The following is a 27,812-nucleotide window of genomic DNA, read 5'->3' as shown; positions in this document are numbered from 1 at the left end:
TTACACATCACATCTATCTCCCTGTGCGCATGTGTCATCTTTACATTTAACGCTTCCGTACAAACATTCATATTCTGTAAAATATTTTTCAACATCTATATATCTGTTATTTTGTAATAATATTTTTTAAACGATTTCTGATGTCAAGCATATGTTCCAAATTTTAATGCCTTTTAAGACCATAAATCGTACAGTTTTTAATTTTGATGCAATAATAAAACTGAATGCATTGAATAACATTCATTAACATCGTTTTCCTCGGAACAAAAATTGAAACTTCTTATTCAAATTGAGAATAATCAATTTTATCAATCAGTTATGATTTAATTTGAATTCAAAGTAACGAAAGAATCAATATCTACAAATCTTATAATAATAAACACAGACTTCATATTTTCGTTTCGCATATAGAAGAGAAATCTTTATCACAGTATAGCAAGTTCTATCAATAGTAATAACGGCTAACGTTGATTCATTATCATTCGTGGGGTACCATTTTATATTGTTTTAGTCCTACCTTTTAAAGAAACAAAATAAGTTCAATTATGTTACTAACTTTATGAAGTATTGTTACCTTTGCAATTTGCCTCGTCCTCATTATCTGGGCAATTACTGACGCCATCACATCTGTTGTAAATTGGTGTACACGTCATACTTTTGCCACAATGGAACATGTAAGTTGCAGCACAATCAGAGGCTAAAAAATGAATAAGCATGGTTAAATACTCAGAATTCTTGAAATGTCTACAGAACAACAAAAAGTCAAAAGTGTAAAAAAAGGCATTCATAATGTTCAATAGCAAAAAAAAAAAAAGAACCACGAAAACACTACAAGCTTGCCTTCACAATTGTCTTTATCTGATTAGTTTTTGACGGTTGAAGAGCTCATCAGATCTTATGCTTTGTCTGTTATTGTGTATATATACAACAATATCATCCCAGCAATGTTAGATCTGTAAATTTGCAAAAAGTTCTTCCCTGGCCGGGATTCGAACCCATGCTACTGAGATATCGTGACACCAAATCGCCTGTATTGTAACAGGCGCGCTAGACCACACGACCACCATGGCTTCATAAAAATGAAGCTTTCGGTGGTCGGGTGTTACCTTCCACGTCAGTTTTAATCTAGCGTTGTGCTACAGTACATGATATATAAGGCATGAAGATGTTATTTTTACAAATCAGCTGAATTATCTATAGTAAAGGATCATACAAATTAATGTAAGATATAGTCACAGAAATAATATATATATATAAGTGTCTAAGAATGTAACTTTAACACACTAATGAGTGTTATAAAATTAGTTGTTATATTTTATATATTATTCACGCAATATTTCGCTAAACAAATTAGCTTCATCGGGTGTGTGCATCTATCTAGGTGAAATCGGATGCATGACAAAAAATATTTTTGTAGCTTGAGCTACACAAAATTCGTGTAAAAATTTAACATATTGATTGATGGTCTATATAAAACATATTTTTGACGTTTATTGTACATAACAATTTTTAAATCTAAACAAATAGTTGTTTTAGTTAAATAGAATGAAATTCATGATTTATTCCTTTGGTTTTGGGTAGAACTGTTTTTCTTCCCTCTCATTAAGTCCATCAGGTTCAAGAGTACGTAGCTGATGCATCCAGAACCTTTCTCTCTGTTTTCTCCTTTCGGAGTCCCAATTTTGGTTTACCTCAATTATTTGAAAGGTGATATTATCAAATGTATGTCCTGTTCTTAAGTATTGTCTCGTAATTGGACAGTTTCTTACTGTTGCTTTTTAGTAACTGCATCAGTTTACTTACAAACTGATCCACACCTAGATAGATTGAATATTGATTGTTCCTCATGTCCAGCGCTCTAGACCACTCGACCACATCCGCAATATAAAAATATAACTTCAATAGTCGTAGTGTTACCTTGTCACGGAAGGCTAATCTAGAGATAGACATGAGACACGTCTTTTTTAAGCGTGTGTAGATGTGATATTATATATATATATATACAACTCGTCTAAACATCAACCCAACAATGTTAGATCTGTAAATTTGCTTTCGCAAATTTTTGGTTCTTCCTTCGCCGGGATTCGAACCCATGCTACTATGATATCGTGACACCAAATCGCCTGCACTGCAGCCGTCCCGCTAGACCACACGACCACCTGGGATCTCAAAAAAAGAACTTTCGCTGGCCGTGTGTTACCTTTCCTCGTCTGTTTTAATCTAGTGGCGTACTACAGTACATGATATATAAGGCATGAAGATGTTATTGTTACAGATCAGCTAAATTATCTATAGTAAAGGATCCTATATACGAGTCTAAATTGAAAACTACGTTCAAACCTATGATTGCGTTGGATGAAAACCGCAATTTTATACGTGTGCATGTAAAACAAATTTCGTTGTAGAAGGGTCTAAATACAGCACAAACAACATTTTCCAAAAGACCAAAAAAGGGAAGAAGTATATTTAAACAAAACGCATTTGACTAACAGGTCGAACAACTGATGTTCTTTAACCCTGCTGACTGCCATTGGCGATTGCAAAATAAAATTGATCACAAGATGTAACAAAATGGATCTTAATATAAATTTAATACTAAACAGAAAACAAGTAACTTGTGGCCACGATGTTATGCCACAAACATAAGGTGTTAATATTTTTTTGTACACCAGATCCGGATTTCGACAATAAATGTCTCTTCAGTGATGTTAGGGAACGAAACGGTATTTGGAAGGCATATATATATATATATATACAACTCGTCTAAACATCAACCCAACAATGTTAGATCTGTAAATTTGCTTTCGCAAATTTTTGGTTCTTCCCTCGCCGGGATTCGAACCCATGCTACTGTGATATCGTGACACCAAATCGCCTGCACTGCAGCCGTCCCGCTAGACCACTCGACCACCTGGGCTCTTAAAAAATAGAGCTTTCGCTGGCCGTGTGTTACCTTTCCACGTCAGTTTTAATCTAGCGGCGTACTGCAGTACATGATATATAAGGCATGAAGATGTTATTGTTACAGATCAGCTAAACTATCTATAGTAAAGGATCCTACAAATTAATGTAAGATACAGTCACAGAAAATAATTATATTTATAAGTACGTCTGAGTCAGTGGCAACCCTACAACAGATGTATCCATCGGATCGTATATATATATACAGTAGCATGGGTTCGAATCCCGGCGAGGGAAGAACCAAAAATTTGCGAAAGCAAATTTACAGATCTAACATTGTTGGGTTGATGTTTAGACGAGTTGTATATACATTATGTAAACAGCCATGTATCACCATCATTGATGGCGATCCGATGGATACATCTGTTGTAGAGTTGTCACTGACTCAGACGTACTTATAAATATAATTATTTTCTGTGACTGTATATTACATTAATTTGTAGGATCCTTTACTATAGATAATTTAACTGATCTGTAACAATAACATCTTCATGCCTAATATATCATGTACTGTAGTACGCCGTGAGATTAAAACTGACGAGGAAAGGTAACACACGCCCAGCGAAAGCTCTTTTTTTGAGAGCCCAGGTGGTCGTATGGTCTAGCGGGACGGCTGCAGTGCAGGCGATTTGGTGTCACGATATCACAGTAGCATGGGTTCGAATCCCGGCGAGGGAAGAACCAAAAATTTGCGAAAGCAAATTTACAGATCTAACATTGTTGGGTTGATGTTTAGACGAGTTGTATATATATATATATATATAATTTAAAAGTAAAAAAACACAAAAAATCACATCATAAATCGAACATTGTTTCTGTTAGCGCTTTCACCGCATCTCCAGCGGTTCATTAGACATATATATATAAGTGCCTATAAATAGCAGCACATGACATACAAATCTAAGGGAGTGTGGATTAATCAGTACAGAGATTCATTCAATTACACAAATAAAATTATAGATTGCCTAACAATGTAATTTTAACACACTATTTAGTATGTAAATATAAGAATGTTTAAAATATTTACAAAATGATGAAAATAAACGCAATATTTCGCTAGACCAACTAGCTTTATCAAGCGTGCATCTATCCAGGTGAAATGTAGATGATAAGAAACTTTTGCAGCTCAACGTCTATGTTGCACTTAACTGCCTTGAAAATAAGAAAATTTTGCAGCTCAATGTCTATGAGAAATTGCATTTAGCTGCTTTGAAAATAAGAAAATTTTACAGCTCAATGTATATGTTGTATTGGATTAAGCTACCTTAAAAATACATAATTGGTAGTTAGAGTTAGCAACGTCCATTGGCCAATATTACGGGATAAAAAGGACGATGCTTAGTTTTAAATTATTCTTTATCTTTCCTGTATCTTTTTCCGTCTTTTTCGTTAAGACCATCAGGTTCTAAAGTGTGGAGTTGGTGGATCCAAAAGTTTTCTCTTCTCCTTCTGGCCGTGGTGTCCCACTCGGTGTTAACTTCTATAATTTGGAAAGTAACATTATCAAAAGGATGTTTCGTTGAACGAAGATGTCTTGTGAGAGGACAGTTTTTGTTGGTTTTGAACGATGAACGATGGTTATTGAGCCGAATATTAAATTTGTCCATTGTTTCTCCCACATACTGAATGCCACAAGTGTCACATGTTAATATATAAACTGAGTTCTCCGTTTTACAGTTGGAATTAGAGTAGATGGTATAATTTTGTTTAGTAACGGACCTGATGAAAGAACTGCTTGTATTGGCAGCTTTACAACACAAACAATTCCTTCGACCACATTGTTTGTAGCAACCGGGACATGGATTAGGCTGCTTTGCTAATACAGATGTCACTAATTTGTCACGGATGTTTGTAGGTCTTCTGAAGGCCATGACTGGTGGTGATGAAAATACTTTTTTTAGATTTAAAACATTTTCTATAATTTTCCAATGCTTCAGAACAATGGATGACACATTTTTAAAATCAGGATGGTCTTACTTTACATTGTTAGGCAATCTATATATATATATATATATAAATGTCTGAGAATATAACTTAAACACGCTAATTAATACATTAAAAGTTCTATTAGATTTTAAATAGAAATACGCAATAATTTGCTAAACAAATTAGCTTCATCAGGCGTGTGCATCTCTCAAGATGAAATCGGATGCATGACAAGAAAATATTTTTGTAGCTTAATCTATACAAGAGTTGAGAAAAAGTGTAACATATTGATTGATGTTGCATAAAATATGTTTGTAGCTACAACTACATGAAGTTGGAATAAAAGTTTAACACATTTATAGATGTTCGATTAATTGCATATATATATATATATATATATATATATATATATATATATATATATATATATATATATATATATATATAATGACTGAATAAATAGTCAACGATCAATCTTACAGGGCGACTGAATAAATAGTCAACGATCAATCTTACAGGGCGATGGATCATGTAATATGATTCTGTACACTACAAAATATAATATATAACAAGTCAAAAAGGGTACAACATCACCATTAAATAACTATAAAATGAACAAATATTAGATATTTCGGATAACAGATATCCTTCTTCAATAATAGCCTGATGTCAAATGAATCATGTAAATATATTCAAACTGAGAAACTTTTTCTAAATCTTGAAGTTTATACAATTTAAGCGAACACCACAGACGCTGATACAATTTTAAAATTTCTAAACACGGCGCAAAGATTACAAAGATATGAAAAATGAAAAAAGTTATTTTCGATGTGAACTGGCACAACTCTAAATTTCCAAAGATTGTGACAGTTTAGATGTTATAACTGCATTGAGGGCAGTCCTCAAACAAAAAAATCAAAAATGTCCTAACCGATCCAAGATGGTATAATATTTCAAATTTGACAACGGTAGGGCAATTGCAACAGAAACTACATATTTAAGCCTCCCAAACGAACAGCAGTCTAATAATGATTAGAAAAATAAGTTTTATCTGATATGGTAAAATAATTGAACGTGGCTACGTACTTATACATCCATCCCGGGATGAATGGAGCCCTGTAATTTAAACTGGTATTAAAAAAAATTCGAACTGTAAAGCCAGTACTAAAGCCGGAGTTACTGGAAACAAGTGATGATAGGAAAATGAGGGACTCATTCTATGTTTTTTCATTGATGCCCTCCGGGGAAACTGTCCGTAACTTTCTTATCCAAAATCTTTCCCGAGCGACTCTGTCGACCTTCGGCCAACCCTCGTTGTGGTCTGTGATTGTGATGGTAAGGTTTTTGATATCAGCTTGTGTGTGCCAAGGTGATCTCAAATGACGACTTACGGGTAGGTCGGGCTTGCAAGTGTAGTCACTTCGATGACTATTCATGCGTTTGTTGAATGGCTGCTCTGTCTCACCAACATATTGCATGCCACATCGACACTGAAGGAGGTATACAACATTCTGGGTTTTGCAAGTTACATTGCAAAATATAGTGTACACAGACCCAGTCGAGTGGTAAGTAAATGTTTGAGTATTTAGTATTTGTCGACAAGTCAGACAACATCTGTTACCACATGACTTGCACCATCCTGCAATTGAACAGCATTTATTTGAGGAGACGTCAGCTCTAACAAATAAGTCTTTCAGACTTGTCGGTCTCCGAAAAGCTAAGACAGGAGGATTGGGAAAGATCTTGGATAATTTAGGGTGTTTGGCAATAGTTTGCCAATTGGCACGGATCAAACGTGAAAGGTTAGGCTGGATGGTATGTTAGAACAAACGGGACTATTTTGCTGCGCCTCTTCCGTTTGTACTGTAACAGGTCATTGCGGCTGTTATTGTTAGCGCGCGCAAACCCCTTATCTATGTCCAATTTCTTATAACCTCGTTTTGTCAAAAATCCGCGAAGTTCCTGTAACCGTTTCGTGACAGCTTCCTCAGGGGAGCAAACCCGCTTGACTCTGAGAGCTTGACTGTACGGGATACTTTTTGTACAGTGTTTGGGGTGACAGCTTTGGGGAGAAAGGTACTGATGTTTATTTGTGGGTTTACAGTAGAGGTCTGTTGATATGACACCGTCCTTTATAGATGTGGTTGTGTCTAAGAAAGATATTTTAGAGTCGGAAATTTCATACGTAAATTTAATTGAATGGTGGGCGTTGTTTGCATGTCTGATGAAATCATCCAGTTTTTGTTGGGATTCAATCCATTTCATGTCAATATCATCAATGAAACGGAACCAAGACAAAGATTTGGATAAAGATGCTAATATAATTTGTTTTTCTAATTTGCCCATGAAAATATTGGCGTAAGACGGTGCCATTTTCGTCCCCATCGCTGTCCCGTTTATTTGAAGATAATGATCACCATTAAAGGTGAAATTGTTGCATTTCAGGACCAGAGTAAGCAACTGGACTAAACATTCAGTAGGTGGTTCTAAAATGTTGCGCGAGTCCCATATTTCCCTACAAGATTGTATGCCGTCATCATGAGGTATGTTGGTATACAATGAGGTGACATCTAAAGTGACAAGGAGGGTTTCCGGAGGAAGAGGATTCATGGATTCCATTTTACGAAGATAATATGTAGTGTCTTGAATGTGGGAAGGAAGATTTTCTACATGAGATCCTAAATGAAAATTGACGAATTCCGAGATTTTCTCAGTCGGATGGCCGTTTGCGGATACAATGGGTCTACCAGGGTTGTTAACCTTGTGTATTTTGGGAAGCAGATACAATCGACCAGGCTTGGCATTCTCTGGTTTTAAATTACCAATTGTATCCTTATCTATGTGACCGTCATTGTACATGGTTTGTAACGCAGTGATAATTTTGGAGCTAAACTCGGAAGTAGGGTCATAGTCTAACTTCTTATAAAATCTCTCATCAGAGAGCTGACGCACTGCTTCCGCGATGTAGTTAGCTTTGTCCATTATCACAACGGCACTGCCCTTGTCTGCTGGTTTTAACACAATATCATCTCGGTTTCTCAGCGATTGTATGGCTTTTTTCTCGTCAGGAGAGGTGTTATAAAATGACGAGTACTTGTTGCTAGCTAGATGAACAACATCTGATTTGATTTTGTCGATAACATCTTCCAGTTTAGCAGATTTACTAGGTTTTAGAATCCATGAACTCTTCTTTTTAAAATGCGGAATTATGATTTCTTCCTCCGAGTCAGACGTGCCTGAGTCTTTCTCATTATCCACCTCTTTATCCTTGTTACCAAAATATTCTTTGATTCTGAGGGTTCTGGCAAAGTTATCAAGGTCATCTCCCAGTTTCATATTATCTATGTTATTGGGAGTAGGACAAAAATTCAAACCCTTAAACAAGACTTTAGTTTCGTCCTCAGATAAAAAGACTGAGGATAAATTGACAACCGTGTTGTTGGGATTGGTCGGAACTCGAATTTTTCTTTGAAATCTACGATTTCGCGGCTTTTTAATGGATTTTTTAGAGGGTCTGATGAAAGAGTGGTTAATTTGCACACCATCACGTTGAAATTTGTTAATCTGTTTGACGTGGAGCTTATGTGATTCAATATGGTTGATATCACCAAGACGTACTTGAATTTCGTCAAGTCCAGGATCAGACAATTGTTCACGAGATCGGCAGTGCAAATTATCACGAAGTTTATATAAATAATTTACTTGATGAATTGCTTCTTGGCGTAAAAGATCCATCAGACTAAAAGAACTGTGGTATAGAATGTTATTCCATCTGTGGAAAAATCTGTTTGACTTTTCTCCTGTTGTAAGTGGGGAGGCTTTTAAAACTAATCCTTTCGGAATATATATATGCCGAATTTAAATACAATTTATTTACTGAGTAGTTTCCTTTCTCAATTTTAGTATTAACAACTCACCCAACCGTTGAACCGTTCACCCCAGACACATGTATGATCACGTGATTCTTACCTTTACAATTTTCCTCATCTAATCATTCTCTACAACCAATTCAACTTTTGCAACGTTCACCCAAGAAACATGTATGATCACGTGATTCTTACCTTCACAGTTGTTTTCATCTGATCCGTCTTTACAATCAATCCAACTGTTGCAGCGTCCACCCCAGACACATGAATGATCACGTGAGTCTTACCTTCACAATTGTCTTCATCTGATCTGTCCTTACAATCAATCCAACTGTTGCAGCGTTCACCCCAGACACCAGACACATGTATGATCACGTGATTCTTACCTTCACAGTTGTCTTCATCAGGTCCGTCTTAAAAATTAATCCAACTGTTGTAGCGTTCACCTCCACACACAAGTATGATCACGTGATTCTTACCTTCACAATTGTCCTCATCTGATCCGTCCTTACAAGCAATTCAGCTGTTGCAGCTTTCACCCCAGAAACATGTATGATCACGTGATTCTTACCTTCACAGTTGTCTTCATCTGATCCGTCTTTACAATCAATCCAGCTGTTGCAGTGTTCACCCCAGACACATGTATGATCACGTGATTCTTACCTTCACAATTTTCTTCATCTGATCCATCTTTACAATCAATCCAACTGTTGCAGCGTTCACCCCAGACACATGTATGGTCATTGCATTTCATTTTTTGCAAAGGACATTCATATTCTTAAAAAAAAAAGATAGAGAACTGTAACCGTTAATTCTATATTTCATAAATTCAATAATGACAGTTCTTTTAAAATTAAAGTACCCATGGCATCAATATATAACTTTATATATTTTTCAGTTCATTATAATAACTAAATGAGTTTGAAACTAGTTAAAAAGTATAATCAAAACAGATGCAAAAATAATCCCGATTAAGTACAAATTATCGTTATGAGATTAACTTTGCATTCCATTTTTAGGGCCAACTATATATCTTAGTAACACCATAATAGTCTATAAACTGCACTTTAAACAACAATGTGCAAAAAGAGGGACGAAAGATACCAAAGGGACAGTCAAACTCAAAAATCTAAATCAAACTGACAACGCCATGGCTAAAAATGAAAAAGACAAACAGAAAAACAATAGTACACATGACACAACATAGAAAACTAAAGAATTAACAACACGAACCCCACCAAAAACTAGGGGTGATCTCAGGTGCTCCGGAAGGGTAAGCAGATCCTGCAACCTATATATGCCTTACCATCAAAACGAAAGACCGGCTGGCGACAAGAAAATGTTAAAACTTTTCATGTCCTAGTTAACATTGCCAAGTTCTAATTTGAGATTTCATATATAAAATTTCATTGTGGTTCTGGTAGAGATTTGTCTTATTTGGCAATAATACCACATCTTATAAACTTTTAATTGGTATTTCTTAATTCAATCATCACTTCACAACCTTTGGGAATTTAGAAATGTTTCCATCTGTCTTGTGTAGACTGTCCAAATCGGTATATCTTAGACTGTTCCCATCGGTCTAGCTTAGTCTGTTCTCATCGGTCTAGCGTAGATTGTTACCATCGGTCTAACGTGGACTGTCTCCATTGGGTCTAACGTAGACTGTCTCCATCGCTCTAACGTAGAATGTCATTATCGGTCTAGCGTAGACTGTTCCCATCGGTGTAGCGTAGATTGTTCCCGTTGGTCTAACGTAGACTTTCTCCATCGGTCTAGCGTAGATTGTTCCCATCGGTCTTACGTAGACTGTCTTCATCGGTCTTACGTAGACTGTCTACATCGGTCTAACGTAGACTGTCACCATCGGTCTAACGTAGACTGTCATCATCGATCTGTCACAATATGTCTAATGTAGACTGTCAACATCGGTCTAACGTAGATTGTCACAATCAGTCTAATGTATACTGTCACCATCGGTCTAATGTAAATTGTCCCAACTGGTCTAACGTTAACTATTCCCATCGGTTTAACGTAGACTGTCCCTATCGATCTAATTTATACGCAAGTGTTCTGAAAACGGAGTCTTACCTTGACAATTGTGTTCATCTGATCCATCATTGCAGTCTGTCAATCCATTACATTGTTCGCCCAAAACACAAGAATGGTCCTCACATTTAATTTTTCCCCATGGACACTTGTATTCTTAAAGCAATATAGAGAGTTAAAAACGCACATCAATGTATACAATTATTCACACGGATTCTGCTTACCCTTTCGGAGCACCTGATTGTTTGGCAGGTTCGTATTGCTTGATCTTTTGATTTCTATGTTGTGTTATGTATACAGCTTTTTGTCGCTATCCGTTTTTGTCATGTCATTTTGATTTTGTATTCGACTTACGAGTTTAAATGTACCTTTGGTATCTTTTGTATATCACGCAATCATGCTATCTACATGTTAAGGAGTTCTATCAGTTTATCTCTACACTCATCTTGAACATTTGTTTTCTGAAATAAAACTAAAAAAAATTATAATATTCCATGAACCCCTTTAGCAATGAGTCAACTGTTTTATAGACAAAAGGACAAAGCTGTTAGTAAATGCATCTTAAGCATAGCTTCCATCAACAATCGTAATAGTTTAAACATAGATTTATATTGGATTAAGAAACAAGTTATTTCAATTTATATTAATCCCTTTCCACTTTGCAGGTGCGAGTGCTGCCCTGTAGCGGCATTAGCCTGATCTTTTTCGAAATCTACAAGGGTGTCTTTAACGTGCACGAGAGATGTTTCTCTCTAAATACGGGTCATTCATTTATCGTCCCCTTCCGACGGACTATCATCGTTTCTCAAGTCCATACTTGCGAATGGTGTCATAGGAGAGCCGAAATATAAGTCCTTGAAATTTTCTCCCCGGAACGGGGATTTAACCAGGAACATTTGTGTTAGTAGTCCGATGCACTAATCACTACAAAACAGATTTCTAAAACCATATTGTAAACTATTAAACAATGTACAATACAAATGCACGAAAAGAAGAATGAAACGACAACAAATGAAGACAACTGCGTCACAAGTTTTTGGCTTGGTACATAAAGACTAGCTAATTATGAAGTTCTTAACCTGTTTGTGAGAGCTCGACAACCTCTTAACCTAGAACAATGATGGTACACCACCTACAAGAACCTGTTGTAAACATTTGTTGAATTAATTTGTTGACAAATCTTATCTGCACAAAGCACAAACAGACAAATATACAAATTAAAAGACATAGAGTACCGATCTAAGAGAATAAGTAGTAACTGAAAACCAGATTTAAAGTTGATGTCAACTAACAAACAATAGTTTAGTCAAAACATAAAAGTCAATCAGTACAATTGTAGGGATTTATTGTAAATACGACTTAACAGTGTAACATAAGTATGACCGTGTGTAGATGATTAAAATGTCACTGTTGAGAGTGGGATAATATGGAAATACGTCAGTTGCAGTGATGGAATATATTTATCTAGTGATTTTCAGAACGTTGTGTCCTTTATATTTGACGTCATCAGGCATTGTTTAATTTCTAAATGATGTCCAAAAGAAAAATTCAGAAGAAACCAAGCAAATTTGACGTCATAATAAAAGTTTGACCAATCATTTGTTGAGAACAGATATTTCGTTTGTGAGGAGAAACATTTTCTCATACGGATCAAGAAATGTTACAATAGAACAAAAATGTATAGAGAAAGTAAATTAACCATCTGTAATGTATAATACTTATATAAACTCATCTGTATTTTGTCATCCGATTCTTCTACCTTGTGTACCTACCTCAATGTTGTGATTGTGTCTATGGACAAGATAATCGAGAGATGGTGGGTGTGCTTGATATAGATTGTTTAGGAACCTCGCCATATAGTTCACGTTTTTTATTCTGTTGTCTCATTTCTTTGAAGTGTCGTTTGTCGGTGGTGAGTGCAGTCATTTAAAACTATATTTTGTTATACTTTTAATGTATTATTTATTCATTATAAATATGATAAAGACATGTAGTTTGTTTTGTGTGTATTGGACATATTCTTTTAAGCTAAGACTTGCAGATGAAGATAAAGACAGACCTTTAAAGATTATTTATCTAACATTAAACAATTACCCTAAAGGACATTTAACATTTGTACATTAGCCAAAGGATTTTTATGTTACACTATCAATTGAAATGTTGATATCATAAACTTCTTAAGGCCATCGAATTTTGTATATCAAACACAATCAAGAAAGTAACTACTAAAATAAAAGTAGCTATGAAAATATGAAAAACCTTCTAAGTAAAATTATTGTTAACTTCAATTCATATTTTTGCTTGAAAACAACACTTTTAATTGTTGGTTCCTCGGTTGATATTTATCATATTTCTAATTCGGCAAATTAACAGCATCAAACAAAGAAACAAGGACACACAACTGCAGAAAAAAGAGATATTAGTATAATTACTAACATTAAAAATGAACTGTTCAATACATAGGAGTTGAAATAGTTAAAGTTCACATTTAAAGTGTTGTACCTTCACAATTTTCTTCGTCCTCTCCATCCGAACAGTCTTCTGTTCCATCACATTTATCTCCTAGTGCGCATGTGTTGTCTTTACATTTAACGGTTCCGTCCAAACATTTATAATCTGTAAAATGTTTTTCGATATATTTTGTTTTGAAATAATATTAAATAATTATTTCAGAAGTCAAGCAACTTTTCCAAATAATTGATGCGATAAGTTAGGTTTGGTGCAATAAGTTAGGTTTGGTGCAATAAGTTAGGTTTGATGCAATAAGTTAGGTTTGATGCAATAAGTTAGGTTTGATGCAATAATAAAACTGATTGCATTGTCCTACATTCATTTATGTTGTTTTCTCGGATTTAAATCTGAAACAACGTATTTAAATATAGAATCCTATTTTTTTATCAATCAGTAATTATGAATTTGAATTCAAATTAAGGATTTAAAGAATCCTTATTTACAATTTTTTAGTCATGTATACATATTTCATATTTTCGAATTCTTTATCAAAGATTGAAGACTTCCATCATAACAAATTCTGAAAAAAAGGTTTTTCTAATTCTTACACGATTTATCCTTTTCCCGACCTGTTGATTATTTTTATTTAATCAACATGTGGTGTGCTTGATCTCCGTTCGTTAATATTCGATTATGATGTCAAACTTTTCTTTCTTTTGAATTTCCTATTGTAGCTGCATAAAAAAAGGCGATCATGCTTGATGACACCACATAGAATGAACACATCTTATCGCATGTCTTTCGAATAGAAAGATAAATCTGTCTGTACATCATTACTATAGAGAAACAGATTTTTCAAACAAATCTATCAGTACACACTCGGCATTAAACATTTAAAACTTTAACTGTCTCAAATGGATAGATATCGTATCAGACACGATGCAGTGGTAGAATCTATATTTGGGCAACGTGTGGTTCGTTTGATCTCAGTTCTTCATTGGTCAGAATTCGATTATGACTTCGAATATTCCTTTGGTGACAGTGTTACGATATCGGTACACACTCGAAATTTAACATATAAAACTTTTTTTTTTTTTTTTTTTTTTTTTTTTTTTTTTTTTTTTTTTTTTTAAATGTTAAAATATTTTATTTGAATTTTACATTTGTTAGAGATACATGAAGTACCGGTACCTTATCCCGGCCTCGTTAACGTTAGTATATAGCATTTTATTGATAAGTTAGTACTTGTTAGTGCACAATATGTATATATAGTAATAATGACATGTATGTAACTGAATAGAAATATGATAACAAGATGTATAATAAATTCTAATTTATGAAATTAATTTAATTTTTTCTGCAACCAGATTATGGAATTTTTCATATTTGCCTTCTTTATTTATCAATATTTCGTGATATTGAAGAAATTCTTTTTTGAAAATTTCAAACATATTAATTTGTTTTGTTTTTTGTTCGGATGTATAGTATCCTTTGTATACAGTAAAAATAATAATTGTAATTAAATCATTTATACTGTAGTAACTTGTATCGTTTATTTTGTATCCGTACAAAAGTGATTTAATTGATATGATGTGATGTCCTATTTTAAGTTTATCAAGTAAAAGTTTTATTTTATCCCAAAATGATTTCAGAAATTTGCATGTTAAAAAGTAGTGCTCATAATCTTCGATGACATCACAAATATTACATAGCGGAGTTTTAGTTATTTTCCAAGAGAAAAGTAATTGTTTGGTTGGTAAAATGTAGTGCAGAAATTTCCATCTTAACATTTTGAATTTATTATCTTGTATATAATAAAAGATATAATTTAGCATTTGTTGTCTTTTGTTTGTGTTGTTTTCCAAGATAAATATGTTGTCCCATTTTTGAAATCCTATTGGTTTTTCATAATATCTATTTAAGAGGGAGATGTAAATGTCTTTGGAGGAAATGTTTTTAAGTGATACCATTTTTCCTTTTTTATCTTTAAATTTATATTCGGAGTCAGTGGCAACTTTTGTTTTTAATGATTCTTCTTTAGTTAGCTCTTGTAACCACTGTTTTGGTATTGCTTTCATTAATTTAGAATATTCTGAAAACCAGTTAGCATGACAGGAAAGTTTATCTAAGATCATGTTTTGATTAAATTTTCCTTTATTATCAATAATGTCATTTAAAAAAAGAATTTTGCTGTTTATCCAGTTTTTGAAGATGAGACATTTACCGTTTAATTTGATATTTTTATTGCCCCATATAAGCTGCTGTCTTATTTGTTTATATGATAGATGATCCAATTCCTTTTCAGATTTTGTATTTATCCATGATTTGATTATTCTTAAGTAAAATTGTGGAATTAGTTCTTTCAGTTTATAGACCAAATTAATATTGTTGAAATTCATTTTAAATATAAGGAATTCTTGTCCAAATTTATCAAAATAAAATCTTGGTAATACTTTCCAATTGGGTGATAGATCTTCGTTTTCGATGAGTTTTTTTACCCAACTAATATTTATCGCTTCTAAATATTTATCTATGTTTATCATTTTAAGCCCGCCAGCATGGTAATTTTTACTTATTATATCCCTTTTAACCTTTTCAGATTTATTATTCCATATAAAACTGTATATTATTTTTTTAAATTTTGCTAGGTATTCGTTATCAATTTCGGTTACAGATGCAACATAAGTAATATTCGGTAAGATTAATGATTTAACAAGAGTTATCTTACCTAACATAGTTAAATTTCTTTTATTCCAATCTTTAATTATTTTTTCAGATTTTTCGTATTGTCGTTGCAAGTTTAATTTTTTACACTCATTTTTATTAAGTCCAAAGTATATTCCTAAAACTTTTATAGGTTTTTGTGTAAAATTAATGTTTTCAACTTTATCTTTGCAGGCTTTTAAATTGCCGAGCCATATTCCTTCTGTTTTATTTCGGTTAAGCTTTAGGCCTGAAAGTGATCCAAAAATTTCTATAATATTCAGAGTTAATGACACTTCTTGTTTTGAATTTAAAAATAAAGTGGTGTCGTCTGCAAGCTGGCTTAATTTTAATGTATGGGTTTTATTATCTAGTTTAATTTGAAAGCCTTTAAAATTTTTATTTTGTCTTAATCTACTAGCTAAAATTTCAACAGCAATTACGAAAATTATAGAACTCGCGGGACACCCTTGACGGATACCGCGCTCAATGTTGAAGGGTCTTGAAATCCAGCCATTATTTAATATGCAACCCTTTATATCTGTGTATAAAGTATTTATCCACCTCAAAAGAGATTCCTGGAAGCCAAATTTCTTTAAAGAACAATACATAAATTCCCATTCTAGCGAGTCAAATGCCTTTGTGAAGTCTAAAAATAAGATAGCTCCATCTACATTGAATTTTTCCGAATAATCTATAATATCCTGGATTTGTCTAATATTAAATCCTATATATCTGTTTTTTACATAACCGTTTTGATCACTATGAATGATTTTATGCAATATTGGTTTCAGTCTTTGTGCAAGAGAGTATGCTATAATTTTGGTATCTACATTTAGTAAGGTAATTGGTCTATAATTATCTAAATTTAATGGGTCATTTTTCTTGTATATAAGGGTAATCAATCCAAGTTTCTGAGAATTTGTTAATTCTTTTTTTTCATAGCAATTATTAAAAACATCTACAGCAAAGGTTTGTAAATTTGACCAGAAAGCTCTATAAAATTCAATTGAGAGACCATCGATACCTGGTGTTTTATTAAGTTTCATTTTAAAAACAGATTGTGTACATTCCTCTATTGTCAGGTTGCCGTCAATTTCATTACCTTCTTTTGTACTTAATTTGTAATTTATTTTAGTTTTTTCAATATAATTTTCAATTTCTGTTATATCAGGATTAGTTGACTTATATAAATTGACATAATAATTTCTCCCCGTTTCTAATATTTTGCCTTGATCTTCTGTTAATTCTCCTTTACTGTCTCTTATAGCAGTAATGTTTTTCCTTGTTTGTCTTGATTTTTCTAATCCCAAAAAATATTTTGTATTTTTTTCGCCCTCTTCTATCCATTTAACTCGTGATCTTATTTGTGCCCCTTTTATTTTATCTGAATATAAAGTTTGTAGTGTTTCTTCTGTTTTATTTATTGAATCTATTATATTTGGCAAATTATTATTTTTTTCATCTATGTAGTTATCGTGAATTTCATTCAAAAGTTTAAGTTCTTGTTCTAGTTTTGTAATTTCATCTCTTTTATGTTTAGCTTTTATTTTACAATGTTCTATAGTTTTCTCTCTAACTTCTATTTTAAAAAGATCCCACACGATTGCTAGACTTTTTTTATTTCTTAATTTTTCATATTTATCTATCAAAGTATTTATTTTTAGTTTGTATGATTCGTCGTTAAGGATATTATTGTTTAATTTGAAGTATCCCTTTCCTTTGTTCCCTTGACAATGATTAATTTTAAGTGAAATCGCTAAGTGATCTGTATATTGAATTGTTGCAGGTCGTATATCAGTGCTGAGTACTCTTGGTCTCACATCTTCACTTACTAGAAAATAATCAATTCTACTAGCTACTTCATTATTTTTTCTTTTCCAGGTATATTGCGTTTTATTTGGATTTATAGCTCTCCATATATCTATAACTTTTAGTTTTTTTATCAGAGTTTTTAGCCCATTTGTCTTATTTTTTATTTTTTGTTGATCTTTTCTATTACTTTTTCTATCTTTTATATTAAGCGTTTCATTCATATCACCGCCTATGATAATTACACCAAGACTATATTTTTCAATGACACTTAAAGCTTTTTTAAAGAATATATTTCTATCTTTACTTGTGTTTGGGGCATAAAGGTTTACAAAAGTAAATATATTTTTGTCGATTTCTATGTTGATTAAAACAATTCTTCCGTGTTGATCTACATATTTATCTATGATTTCATACTTAATTTTTTGGTTGATATAAATCGAAACACCTCTTGATTGTGTGCTTCCAAAACTATGATATAAATCGCCCGTAAATTCTTTATCTATTAAATTGTTCGAAAAATGTGTTTCTTGTAAAAATATTATGTTGCATTTTTGTTGTTTTATCCATTCTTTTAGTCTAATTCTTTTTTCATATTTTCCTAACCCCTGACAATTTAAAGAACATATATGCAATGGATTAAGTGACATCTTGATTTTGTTTTAAAAAAGTATTTGATACATGTATTTCAAATATAAAAAGCATAATATACATACAAATATATACAGAATTTAGAGATAAAAATACAATCATATGTGCATCTCTAGTGACAGGTTTAGCTTTGACTGTACATGTGTGAGTTGCTAGACGAAATATAATTACATGTACACACATACATTTAATTTCATATTGACCGACTTTATTAGGTTTCCACCTATTTCTATATTTAGAATTGTTAGCTGGTAAAATATATTGACCTTCACATGTAAAACGATTAATTCGCACGAGGATTAACTTTAATAGACTAATATACCGTACATAGAAATATATAAATGTGATGGATGTAATATATATCTTTCTGAATTGGTGAGTATTGAATTTATTTTTCGTTAATTGTATATTTTTAAAACACTTTTCAGAAAAAAAGACATTAATAACCAAGTAGCAAAAATAACGGGAGAATATTATCAAATACTTTCGTATGCTTGTGATAACAGTACAGATAATATTACAACTATTTTGTTTAAGGGGCTTGACTTTAATTATACAGATATTTAGCAGGACACGGAGATTCTGATGCAAATAATTAAAAAAATGAAGACATAATACATGAATGAAAACTTTTGAGGCTACAACTAAAAAAGGATAATTATCTGCATATAAAAACAGGTATAAATAGGTCAAACTGATTTGTTTACATTTTGTATACAGGTGTGTGGAAATGGCGATGGAATTAATTTGCATATCTATATAAATATAGTAGAGTGCTATTGCTTTTCTGTTTACATGATTATATGACATAGCGCACATATTGATATTGTGGTACATTGAAGCACAAATTATTACATATATATATATATAACTATACTAGTTGTTTCATATGAAAAAAGAAGAATTAGTTTCATTGATCTATACATATTATATTGACAACAATCTCTATATAGAGTTTATTGTTTTATTTTGTTTTGTGCAGAGTATATACAGTCTAATGTTATTGTATCATACACTGCCACATATTTTTTTAATTGTTTTTTATGAATATATATAAAATAGGAGTATATACAGATATTTGTACAAGTACAAATTATTATGTCCATTGACTTAGGCATTGTTGTATGGATAATATATTTTGAAAGGAAATGGTATATGGTAACTGTTCTTGTACCTATGTCTTTGATGATTTACTGGAATCAGTTTGTCTTTTGTGATATTCATCTGTAGGGGTTGTTGCTGGTCTTTTCCCCTGTTTTTGTACTGGTGTTGTTGATTCAGGGTTTACAATGAATTTGTCTATTGGTCCTTTTGATTCAACTTTTGGCTTGTTTTTTGTTTTGTCTTTGTTTTTGTTTTTTCTTGTTTTTTTCTCCTGTGAATCAGGATCAATTTCTGTAACGACTTTACTGATAGCTGTTGTTTTTGCTGTTATTGCTTCTGTAGGTAGCAATATGGACTGTGAAGGTGGGGTTTCACTGTGATCAACATGATCACCAATGTCAGTCTCTTCCCCACTTTCACTTTCACTAGAATCAGACTGGTCATCTGTTTTATTAGCTTCATTGTCTGATGCTGTTTTACTAGGAGTGTCATTATCTGGTGCTGGTTTACTAGGAGTTTGGCATTCTTTTGCTTTATGCCCTTCTTTTCCACATTCATTACAAACCCAATCGTTTTGGCATTTGTCCTGTTTGTGTCCCTTTTTCAGGCATTTTTGACAAGTAATATGTGCATTTATGTAGATTTGGCCTTTGTAATATATTTTGGCATTGTACTTGCTTATCCTTGTGAATCTGGGTAGTGTGCCTTCCAATGGTTCGACAAAAAAGATTCTGTCTCCAGATTGGCAGTCGGTCATTTCGCCATTTATTCTCACTCTCTCTCTGAAATAGCTTGTAACGACTACGCCATTAGATTGAAAGAACGAGAAGATCATACCGTCCTCAGCTGATAATGGAATGTTGGACACACGTATTCGGAGGTATTCTGGGCGTTGTTCAGCTACAGGGATTCTTGGGTTTTTATCGTATACTGTTAAAAGTTTGTTACGTATAGATACACCTCTTGTAAGGAGGTGATCTCTTGCTAGTTCTTGTGCAAGATAAATACGCCACATTCCCTTGACTCTTTGTAACCCTTTCATTTGGAATCTGGGTACCTCTGAACCGATACTTTTGTAAACTTCTTCATGTTGTAAGAAGTCTTTTTGTTGGAGTTCTGTATTGCCAAATAAATCTGTTTCTAAAATGAATACCGGTTTTACTGACCTCAGTTCCTCAAGACCTTCATGTATCGGGTAAAAGTTGGTATGTTTATGATATGCTGGTTGTGAAACCGCATCGGAATATGAGTTGATTTCAGCCATGTTGTTTGTTTTGGTTTTCTTGACTGGTTGTTATATTAAATTTACGGTGTTAAGCGTTTGTTAAAATGTTTAATATACTTTTCAAACTTTCCTGATTGTTATTTTCTGTAACACTATACAAATTGGTAATCTTAGACGAATATTTCTTTGGTTATTTAACAATATTTAAGGAGCACGACGAGTTCCGTGGATATCGTTCGATGCCCCTTACACCATCATATAAAACTTTAACTGTCTCAAGTGAATAGATATCATATCAGATTCGATGCAGGGTAGAATTTATATTTGATCAACGTGTGGTTCGTTTGATCTCAGTTCTTCATTGGTCAAAATTCGATTATGACGTCGAATTTCCTTTGGTGACAGTAGTAGAATGGGGGGGGGGGGGGTCTCTTCCTATATAAAGGTATATACATATGTGCCGCTGGAATGGGTCCCTTTTTTGATCCGTCAAATATATCAATGGGGTGCAATTTTACCGAGGAAATATATCAATAGGTAGTAATTGACCGATTGTGATATATTAATGGGTGATAAATATATGAATGGGTTATGATTTCGCTGTGAAATATATGTATAGGTAGGGATTTCACAATTATTCAATATATGAATGGGGGGTGTTTTTAAAATCCCAGCTGCACACCTGTACCCAAAATCCCATGTTGAGACCCCCCCGTGGTAGAATGTAAGTGCCATGAGTGAATAAATATCGTAACACACTCGATACAGTGGTAGAATCTATTCAACAGATGTTGTGGATTCATTATCATGCTTGGGTTACCATTGATATTTTTTTAAGTCCTGGTTTTCAAAGAAATAAGATAAATACCAGTGTGTTACTAACTTTATAAAGTATTGTTACCTTTGCAATTTGCCTCGTCTTCATTATCTGGGCAATCACTCTCGCCATTACATCTGGTGTAAATAGGTGTACACGTCATACTTTTACCACAATGAAACGTATTAGTTGAAGCACAGTCAGAAGCTAAAATGTGAATAAGATCGGTTGAACAATCAGAATTCTTGAAATGTCTAAAAAGTAAAAATATACCAACAGGAGAATACAATACCGAAATTATTAGAAAGGTAGTCGTTTTAGCCAAATAATAAAAACGACTGAATATATAGACAAACTACAATCTTGCCATGATCAACATGATGTATACCACTGTTGTAGTACCCTTCCAGAGCATCTGACTGCTAATGTTTTATTGTAAGGGTTAAACCACAAACATTCACAATAAAAACAATATGAGATGAACAAAAGAATAATATTCTTGTACCTTACCTGAACACTTTGTTTCGTCCGCACCGTCGGAACAATCTGGGCCTAACGAATGAGCATCACACCACCATGTTTCTGGTATACACTTGCCATCAGCCAAACAGGATCTTTCGTATTCATTACAGTCATTGGCATCTAGAACGGTATAATCGCGTAGTGGTAAATCTATTCTTCCTGGCATTTTCTTACTTATTTACATTTGACAATGGGATAAACAGAATAGTTTGTGATCAAACAAGTCTGAAAATTTTACTCTCATTCGCCAATAAATGTGTTGTTTGGTCTCTAGTAGCTATAGAGAGTAAGTAATCATTATGTTGAGTCTATTATCGAGGAGTTTTAGACAGTTAGTAGTCATTATGCTGAGTCTATAATCGAAATGTTTTGGACAGTTAGTAGTCATTATGGTGAGTCTATAATCGAGGAGTTTTAGACAGTAAGCATTCATTATGGTGAGTCTATAATCGAGGAGTTTTGGACAGTTAGTAGTCATTATGGAGAGTCTATAATCGAGAAGTTTTAGACAGTTAGTAATCATTATGGTGAGTCTATAATCGAGGAGTTTTGGACAGTAAGCAGTCATTATGGTGAGTCTATAATCGAGGAGTTTTTGACAGTTAGTAGTCATTATGGTGAGTCTATAATCGAGGAGTTTTGGACAGTTAGCAGTCATTATTTTTAGACAGTTAGTAGTCATTATGGTTAGTCTATAATTGAGGAGTTTTGGACAGTTAGTAGTCATTATGGTGAGTCTATAATCGAGGAGTTTTTGACAGTTAGTAGTCATTATGGTGAGTCTATAATCGAGGAGTTTTGGACAGTAAGCAGTCATTATGGTGAGTCTATAATTGAGGAGTTTTAGACAATTAGTAGTCATTATGGTTAGTCTATAATCGAGGAGTTTTGGACAGTTAGTAGTCATTATGGTTAGTCTATAATCGAGGAGTTTTAGACAGTTAGTAGTCATTATGGTTAGTCTATAATCGAGGAGTTTTGGATAGTTAGTAATCATTATGGTTAGTTTATAATCGAGGAGTTTTGGACAGTTAGTAGTCATTATGGTTAGTCTATAATCGAGGAATTTTGGATAGTTAGTAGTCATTATGGTTAGTCTATAATCGCAGAGTTTTAGACAGTTAGTAGTCATTATGGTTAGTCTATAATCGAGGAGTTTTAGACAGTTAGTAGTCATTATGGTGAGTCTATAATCGAGGAGTTTTAGACAGTTAGTAGTCATTATGGTGAGTCTATAATCGAGAAGTTTTAGACAGTTAGTAGTCATTATGGTGAGTCTATAATCGAGGAGTTTTGGACAGTTAGTAGTCATTATGGTGAGTCTATAGTTGAGGAGTTTTAGACAGTTAGCAGTCATTATGGTGAGTCTATAATCGAGGAGTTTTAGTCAGTTAGTAGTCATTATGGTTAGTCTATAATCGAGGAGTTTTTGACAGTTAGTAGTCATCATGGTTAGTCTATAATCGAGGAATTTTGGATAGTAAGCAGTCATTATGGTTAGTCTATAATCGAGGAGTTTTGGACAGTTAGCAGTCATTATGGTGAGTCTTTAATTGAGGAGTTTTAGACAGTTAGTAGTCATTATGGTTAGTCTATAATCGAGGAGTTTTGGACAGTTAGTAATCATTATGGTTAGTCTATAATCGAGGAGTTTTAGACAGTTAGTAGTCATTATGGTTAGTCTATAATCGCAGAGTTTTAGACAGTTAGTAGTCATTATGGTTAGTCTATAATCGAGGAGTTTTAGACAGTTAGTAGTCATTATGGTGAGTCTATAATCGAGGAGTTTTAGACAGTTAGTAGTCATTATGGTGAGTCTATAATCGAGAAGTTTTAGACAGTTAGTAGTCATTATGGTGAGTCTATAATCGAGGAGTTTTGGACAGTTAGTAGTCATTATGGTGAGTCTATAGTTGAGGAGTTTTAGACAGTTAGCAGTCATTATGGTGAGTCTATAATCGAGGAGTTTTAGTCAGTTAGTAGTCATTATGGTTAGTCTATAATCGAGGAGTTTTTGACAGTTAGTAGTCATCATGGTTAGTCTATAATCGAGGAATTTTGGATAGTAAGCAGTCATTATGGTTAGTCTATAATCGAGGAGTTTTGGACAGTTAGCAGTCATGATGGTGAGTCTTTAATTGAGGAGTTTTAGACAGTTAGTAGTCATTATGGTTAGTCTATAATCGAGGAGTTTTGGACAGTTAGTAATCATTATGGTTAGTCTATAATCGAGGAGTTTTAGACAGTTAGTAGTCATTATGGTCAGTCTATAATAGAGGAGTTTTGGATAGTTAGTAGTCATTATGGTTAGTCTATAATCGCAGAGTTTTAGACAGTTAGTAGTCATTATGGTGAGTCTATAATCGAGAAGTTTTAGACAGTTAGTAGTCATTATGGTGAGTCTATAATCGAGGAGTTTTGGACAGTTAGTAGTCATTATGGTGAGTCTATAGTTGAGGAGTTTTAGACAGTTAGCAGTCATTATGGTGAGTCTATAATCGAGGAGTTTTAGTCAGTTAGTAGTCATTATGGTTAGTCTATAATCGAGGAGTTTTTGACAGTTAGTAGTCATCATGGTTAGTCTATAATCGAGGAATTTTGGATAGTAAGCAGTCATTATGGTTAGTCTATAATCGAGGAGTTTTGGACAGTTAGCAGTCATTATGGTGAGTCTTTAATTGAGGAGTTTTAGACAGTTAGTAGTCATTATGGTTAGTCTATAATCGAGGAGTTTTGGACAGTTAGTAATCATTATGGTTAGTCTATAATCGAGGAGTTTTAGACAGTTAGTAGTCATTATGGTTAGTCTATAATCGCAGAGTTTTAGACAGTTAGTAGTCATTATGGTTAGTCTATAATCGAGGAGTTTTAGACAGTTAGCATTCATTATGGTGAGTCTATAATCGAGGAGTTTTGGACAGTTAGTAGTCATTATGGAGAGTCTATAATCGAGAAGTTTTAGACAGTTAGTAATCATTATGGTGAGTCTATAATCGAGGAGTTTTGGACAGTAAGCAGTCATTATGGTGAGTCTATAATCGAGGAGTTTTTGACAGTTAGTAGTCATTATGGTGAGTCTATAATCGAGGAGTTTTGGACAGTTAGCAGTCATTATTTTTAGACAGTTAGTAGTCATTATGGTTAGTCTATAATTGAGGAGTTTTGGACAGTTAGTAGTCATTATGGTGAGTCTATAATCGAGGAGTTTTTGACAGTTAGTAGTCATTATGGTGAGTCTATAATCGAGGAGTTTTGGACAGTAAGCAGTCATTATGGTGAGTCTATAATTGAGGAGTTTTAGACAATTAGTAGTCATTATGGTTAGTCTATAATCGAGGAGTTTTGGACAGTTAGTAGTCATTATGGTTAGTCTATAATCGAGGAGTTTTAGACAGTTAGTAGTCATTATGGTTAGTCTATAATCGAGGAGTTTTGGATAGTTAGTAATCATTATGGTTAGTTTATAATCGAGGAGTTTTGGACAGTTAGTAGTCATTATGGTTAGTCTATAATCGAGGAATTTTGGATAGTTAGTAGTCATTATGGTTAGTCTATAATCGCAGAGTTTTAGACAGTTAGTAGTCATTATGGTTAGTCTATAATCGAGGAGTTTTAGACAGTTAGTAGTCATTATGGTGAGTCTATAATCGAGGAGTTTTAGACAGTTAGTAGTCATTATGGTGAGTCTATAATCGAGGAGTTTTGGACAGTTAGTAGTCATTATGGTGAGTCTATAGTTGAGGAGTTTTAGACAGTTAGCAGTCATTATGGTGAGTCTATAATCGAGGAGTTTTAGTCAGTTAGTAGTCATTATGGTTAGTCTATAATCGAGGAGTTTTTGACAGTTAGTAGTCATCATGGTTAGTCTATAATCGAGGAATTTTGGATAGTAAGCAGTCATTATGGTTAGTCTATAATCGAGGAGTTTTGGACAGTTAGCAGTTATTATGGTGAGTCTTTAATTGAGGAGTTTTAGACAGTTAGTAGTCATTATGGTTAGTCTATAATCGAGGAGTTTTGGACAGTTAGTAATCATTATGGTTAGTCTATAATCGAGGAGTTTTAGACAGTTAGTAGTCATTATGGTTAGTCTATAATCGCAGAGTTTTAGACAGTTAGTAGTCATTATGGTTAGTCTATAATCGAGGAGTTTTAGACAGTTAGTAGTCATTATGGTGAGTCTATAATCGAGGAGTTTTAGACAGTTAGTAGTCATTATGGTGAGTCTATAATCGAGAAGTTTTAGACAGTTAGTAGTCATTATGGTGAGTCTATAATCGAGGAGTTTTGGACAGTTAGTAGTCATTATGGTGAGTCTATAGTTGAGGAGTTTTAGACAGTTAGCAGTCATTATGGTGAGTCTATAATCGAGGAGTTTTAGTCAGTTAGTAGTCATTATGGTTAGTCTATAATCGAGGAGTTTTTGACAGTTAGTAGTCATCATGGTTAGTCTATAATCGAGGAATTTTGGATAGTAAGCAGTCATTATGGTTAGTCTATAATCGAGGAGTTTTGGACAGTTAGCAGTCATTATGGTGAGTCTTTAATTGAGGAGTTTTAGACAGTTAGTAGTCATTATGGTTAGTCTATAATCGAGGAGTTTTGGACAGTTAGTAATCATTATGGTTAGTCTATAATCGAGGAGTTTTAGACAGTTAGTAGTCATTATGGTTAGTCTATAATAGAGGAGTTTTGGATAGTTAGTAGTCATTATGGTTAGTCTATAATCGCAGAGTTTTAGACAGTTAGTAGTCATAATGGTGAGTCTATAATCGAGGAGTTTTAGACAGTTAGCAGTCATTATGGTTAGTCTATAATCGAGGAGTTTTAGACAGTTAGTAGTCATTATGGTTAGTCTATAATCGAGGAATTTTGGATAGTTAGTAGTCATTATGGTTAGTCTATAATCGCAGAGTTTTAGACAGTTAGTAGTCATTATGGTTAGTCTATAATCGAGGAGTTTTAGACAGTTAGTAGTCATTATGGTGAGTCTATAATCGATCCTACATACTTATTTTAGCATTCAAGTGATACACTTTTGTTTTATTGATGTATTAGTTTAATATAATCACAATGGAAAAGGGAATTATTTTTATATAGCTAGTATTACATTTTCAATTATGGAAATAAAATTGAGATGCATTTAACAAGATAATTTGGAAAGGTTCAATAGTATTTCAAAACCTTATAACTGCAGTAATTCTTTATTATTAACTCCACTGAATAAAATATGAATAAATAGTACCTGCTATAATGCCAGAAATTCTAAAAACAAGACACACAAACAACAGATACGACACATTCTTCAAACACATATCGCACAGTTTAAGAAGCTAGTCCTGGAAATAAAAGGGTTTGTTTTAACTGAAAGTCGGACAGATTTAAATAATTAACAATATTCATCTTATTTAGAGTTGATTTTCTCTACAGCTTTAGAACGAGGTTCATTTCACCATTTTCTACATAAGAAAACACCTCTACCAAGTCAGGAATATGACAGTTGTTGCCCATTCGTTTGATGTGTTTGAGCTGTTTATTTTGCCATTTTATTAGAGATTTCCGTTTTGAGTTTTCCTCGGATAGCAGTATTTTTATGATTTTGTTTTCTCCTAGAATCATGTACAACTAAGTGTAGATTAAAAAACGCTTGAGAGTGCTCGTCACTTTACTATTTCTTGGCTAATTTTGAAACGATTTTTTTTACGGAATAGTAGTGATGAATTTT

The 27,812-nt window shown here is 33.3% G+C and overlaps 1 protein-coding gene across 1 annotated transcript; it reads right to left on the bottom strand.

The window, feature by feature from the left end:
* On the bottom strand, window positions 1–27,420 carry LOC143069849 (uncharacterized). The gene is made up of 8 exons (XM_076244653.1): window positions 27,333–27,420; window positions 22,076–22,207; window positions 21,650–21,772; window positions 13,305–13,418; window positions 10,845–10,958; window positions 9,417–9,530; window positions 575–697; window positions 1–74 (listed from the first exon to the last, which is right to left on the bottom strand). The coding sequence occupies exons 1-8, from the start codon at window positions 27,400–27,402 to the stop codon at window positions 1–3; spliced, it is 864 nt and encodes a 287-aa protein (XP_076100768.1). The 5' UTR covers window positions 27,403–27,420.
* Window positions 27,421–27,812: the final 392 nt, after the last annotated feature.

This window comes from Mytilus galloprovincialis, chromosome 3 (assembly GCF_965363235.1).
Source record: "Mytilus galloprovincialis chromosome 3, xbMytGall1.hap1.1, whole genome shotgun sequence".
In the NCBI taxonomy this organism is placed as follows: domain Eukaryota; kingdom Metazoa; phylum Mollusca; class Bivalvia; order Mytilida; family Mytilidae; genus Mytilus; species Mytilus galloprovincialis.
Note: the sequence above shows the minus strand (reverse complement) of the source record. Positions and strands in the feature narration are given on the sequence as shown.

Excerpts from the sequence above, each read along its gene's own strand:
- LOC143069849 (XM_076244653.1), bottom strand. The coding sequence starts at position 27,402 with ATGTGTTTGAAGAATGTGTCGTATCTGTTGTTTGTGTGTCTTGTTTTT. Across the intron at positions 21,773-22,075 it reads GGACGAAACAAAGTGTTCAG|CTTCTGACTGTGCTTCAACT; the intron begins GTAAGGTACAAG and ends TTCACATTTTAG. Across the intron at positions 9,531-10,844 it reads AGATGAACACAATTGTCAAG|AATATGAATGTCCTTTGCAA; the intron begins GTAAGACTCCGT and ends TTTTTTTTTAAG.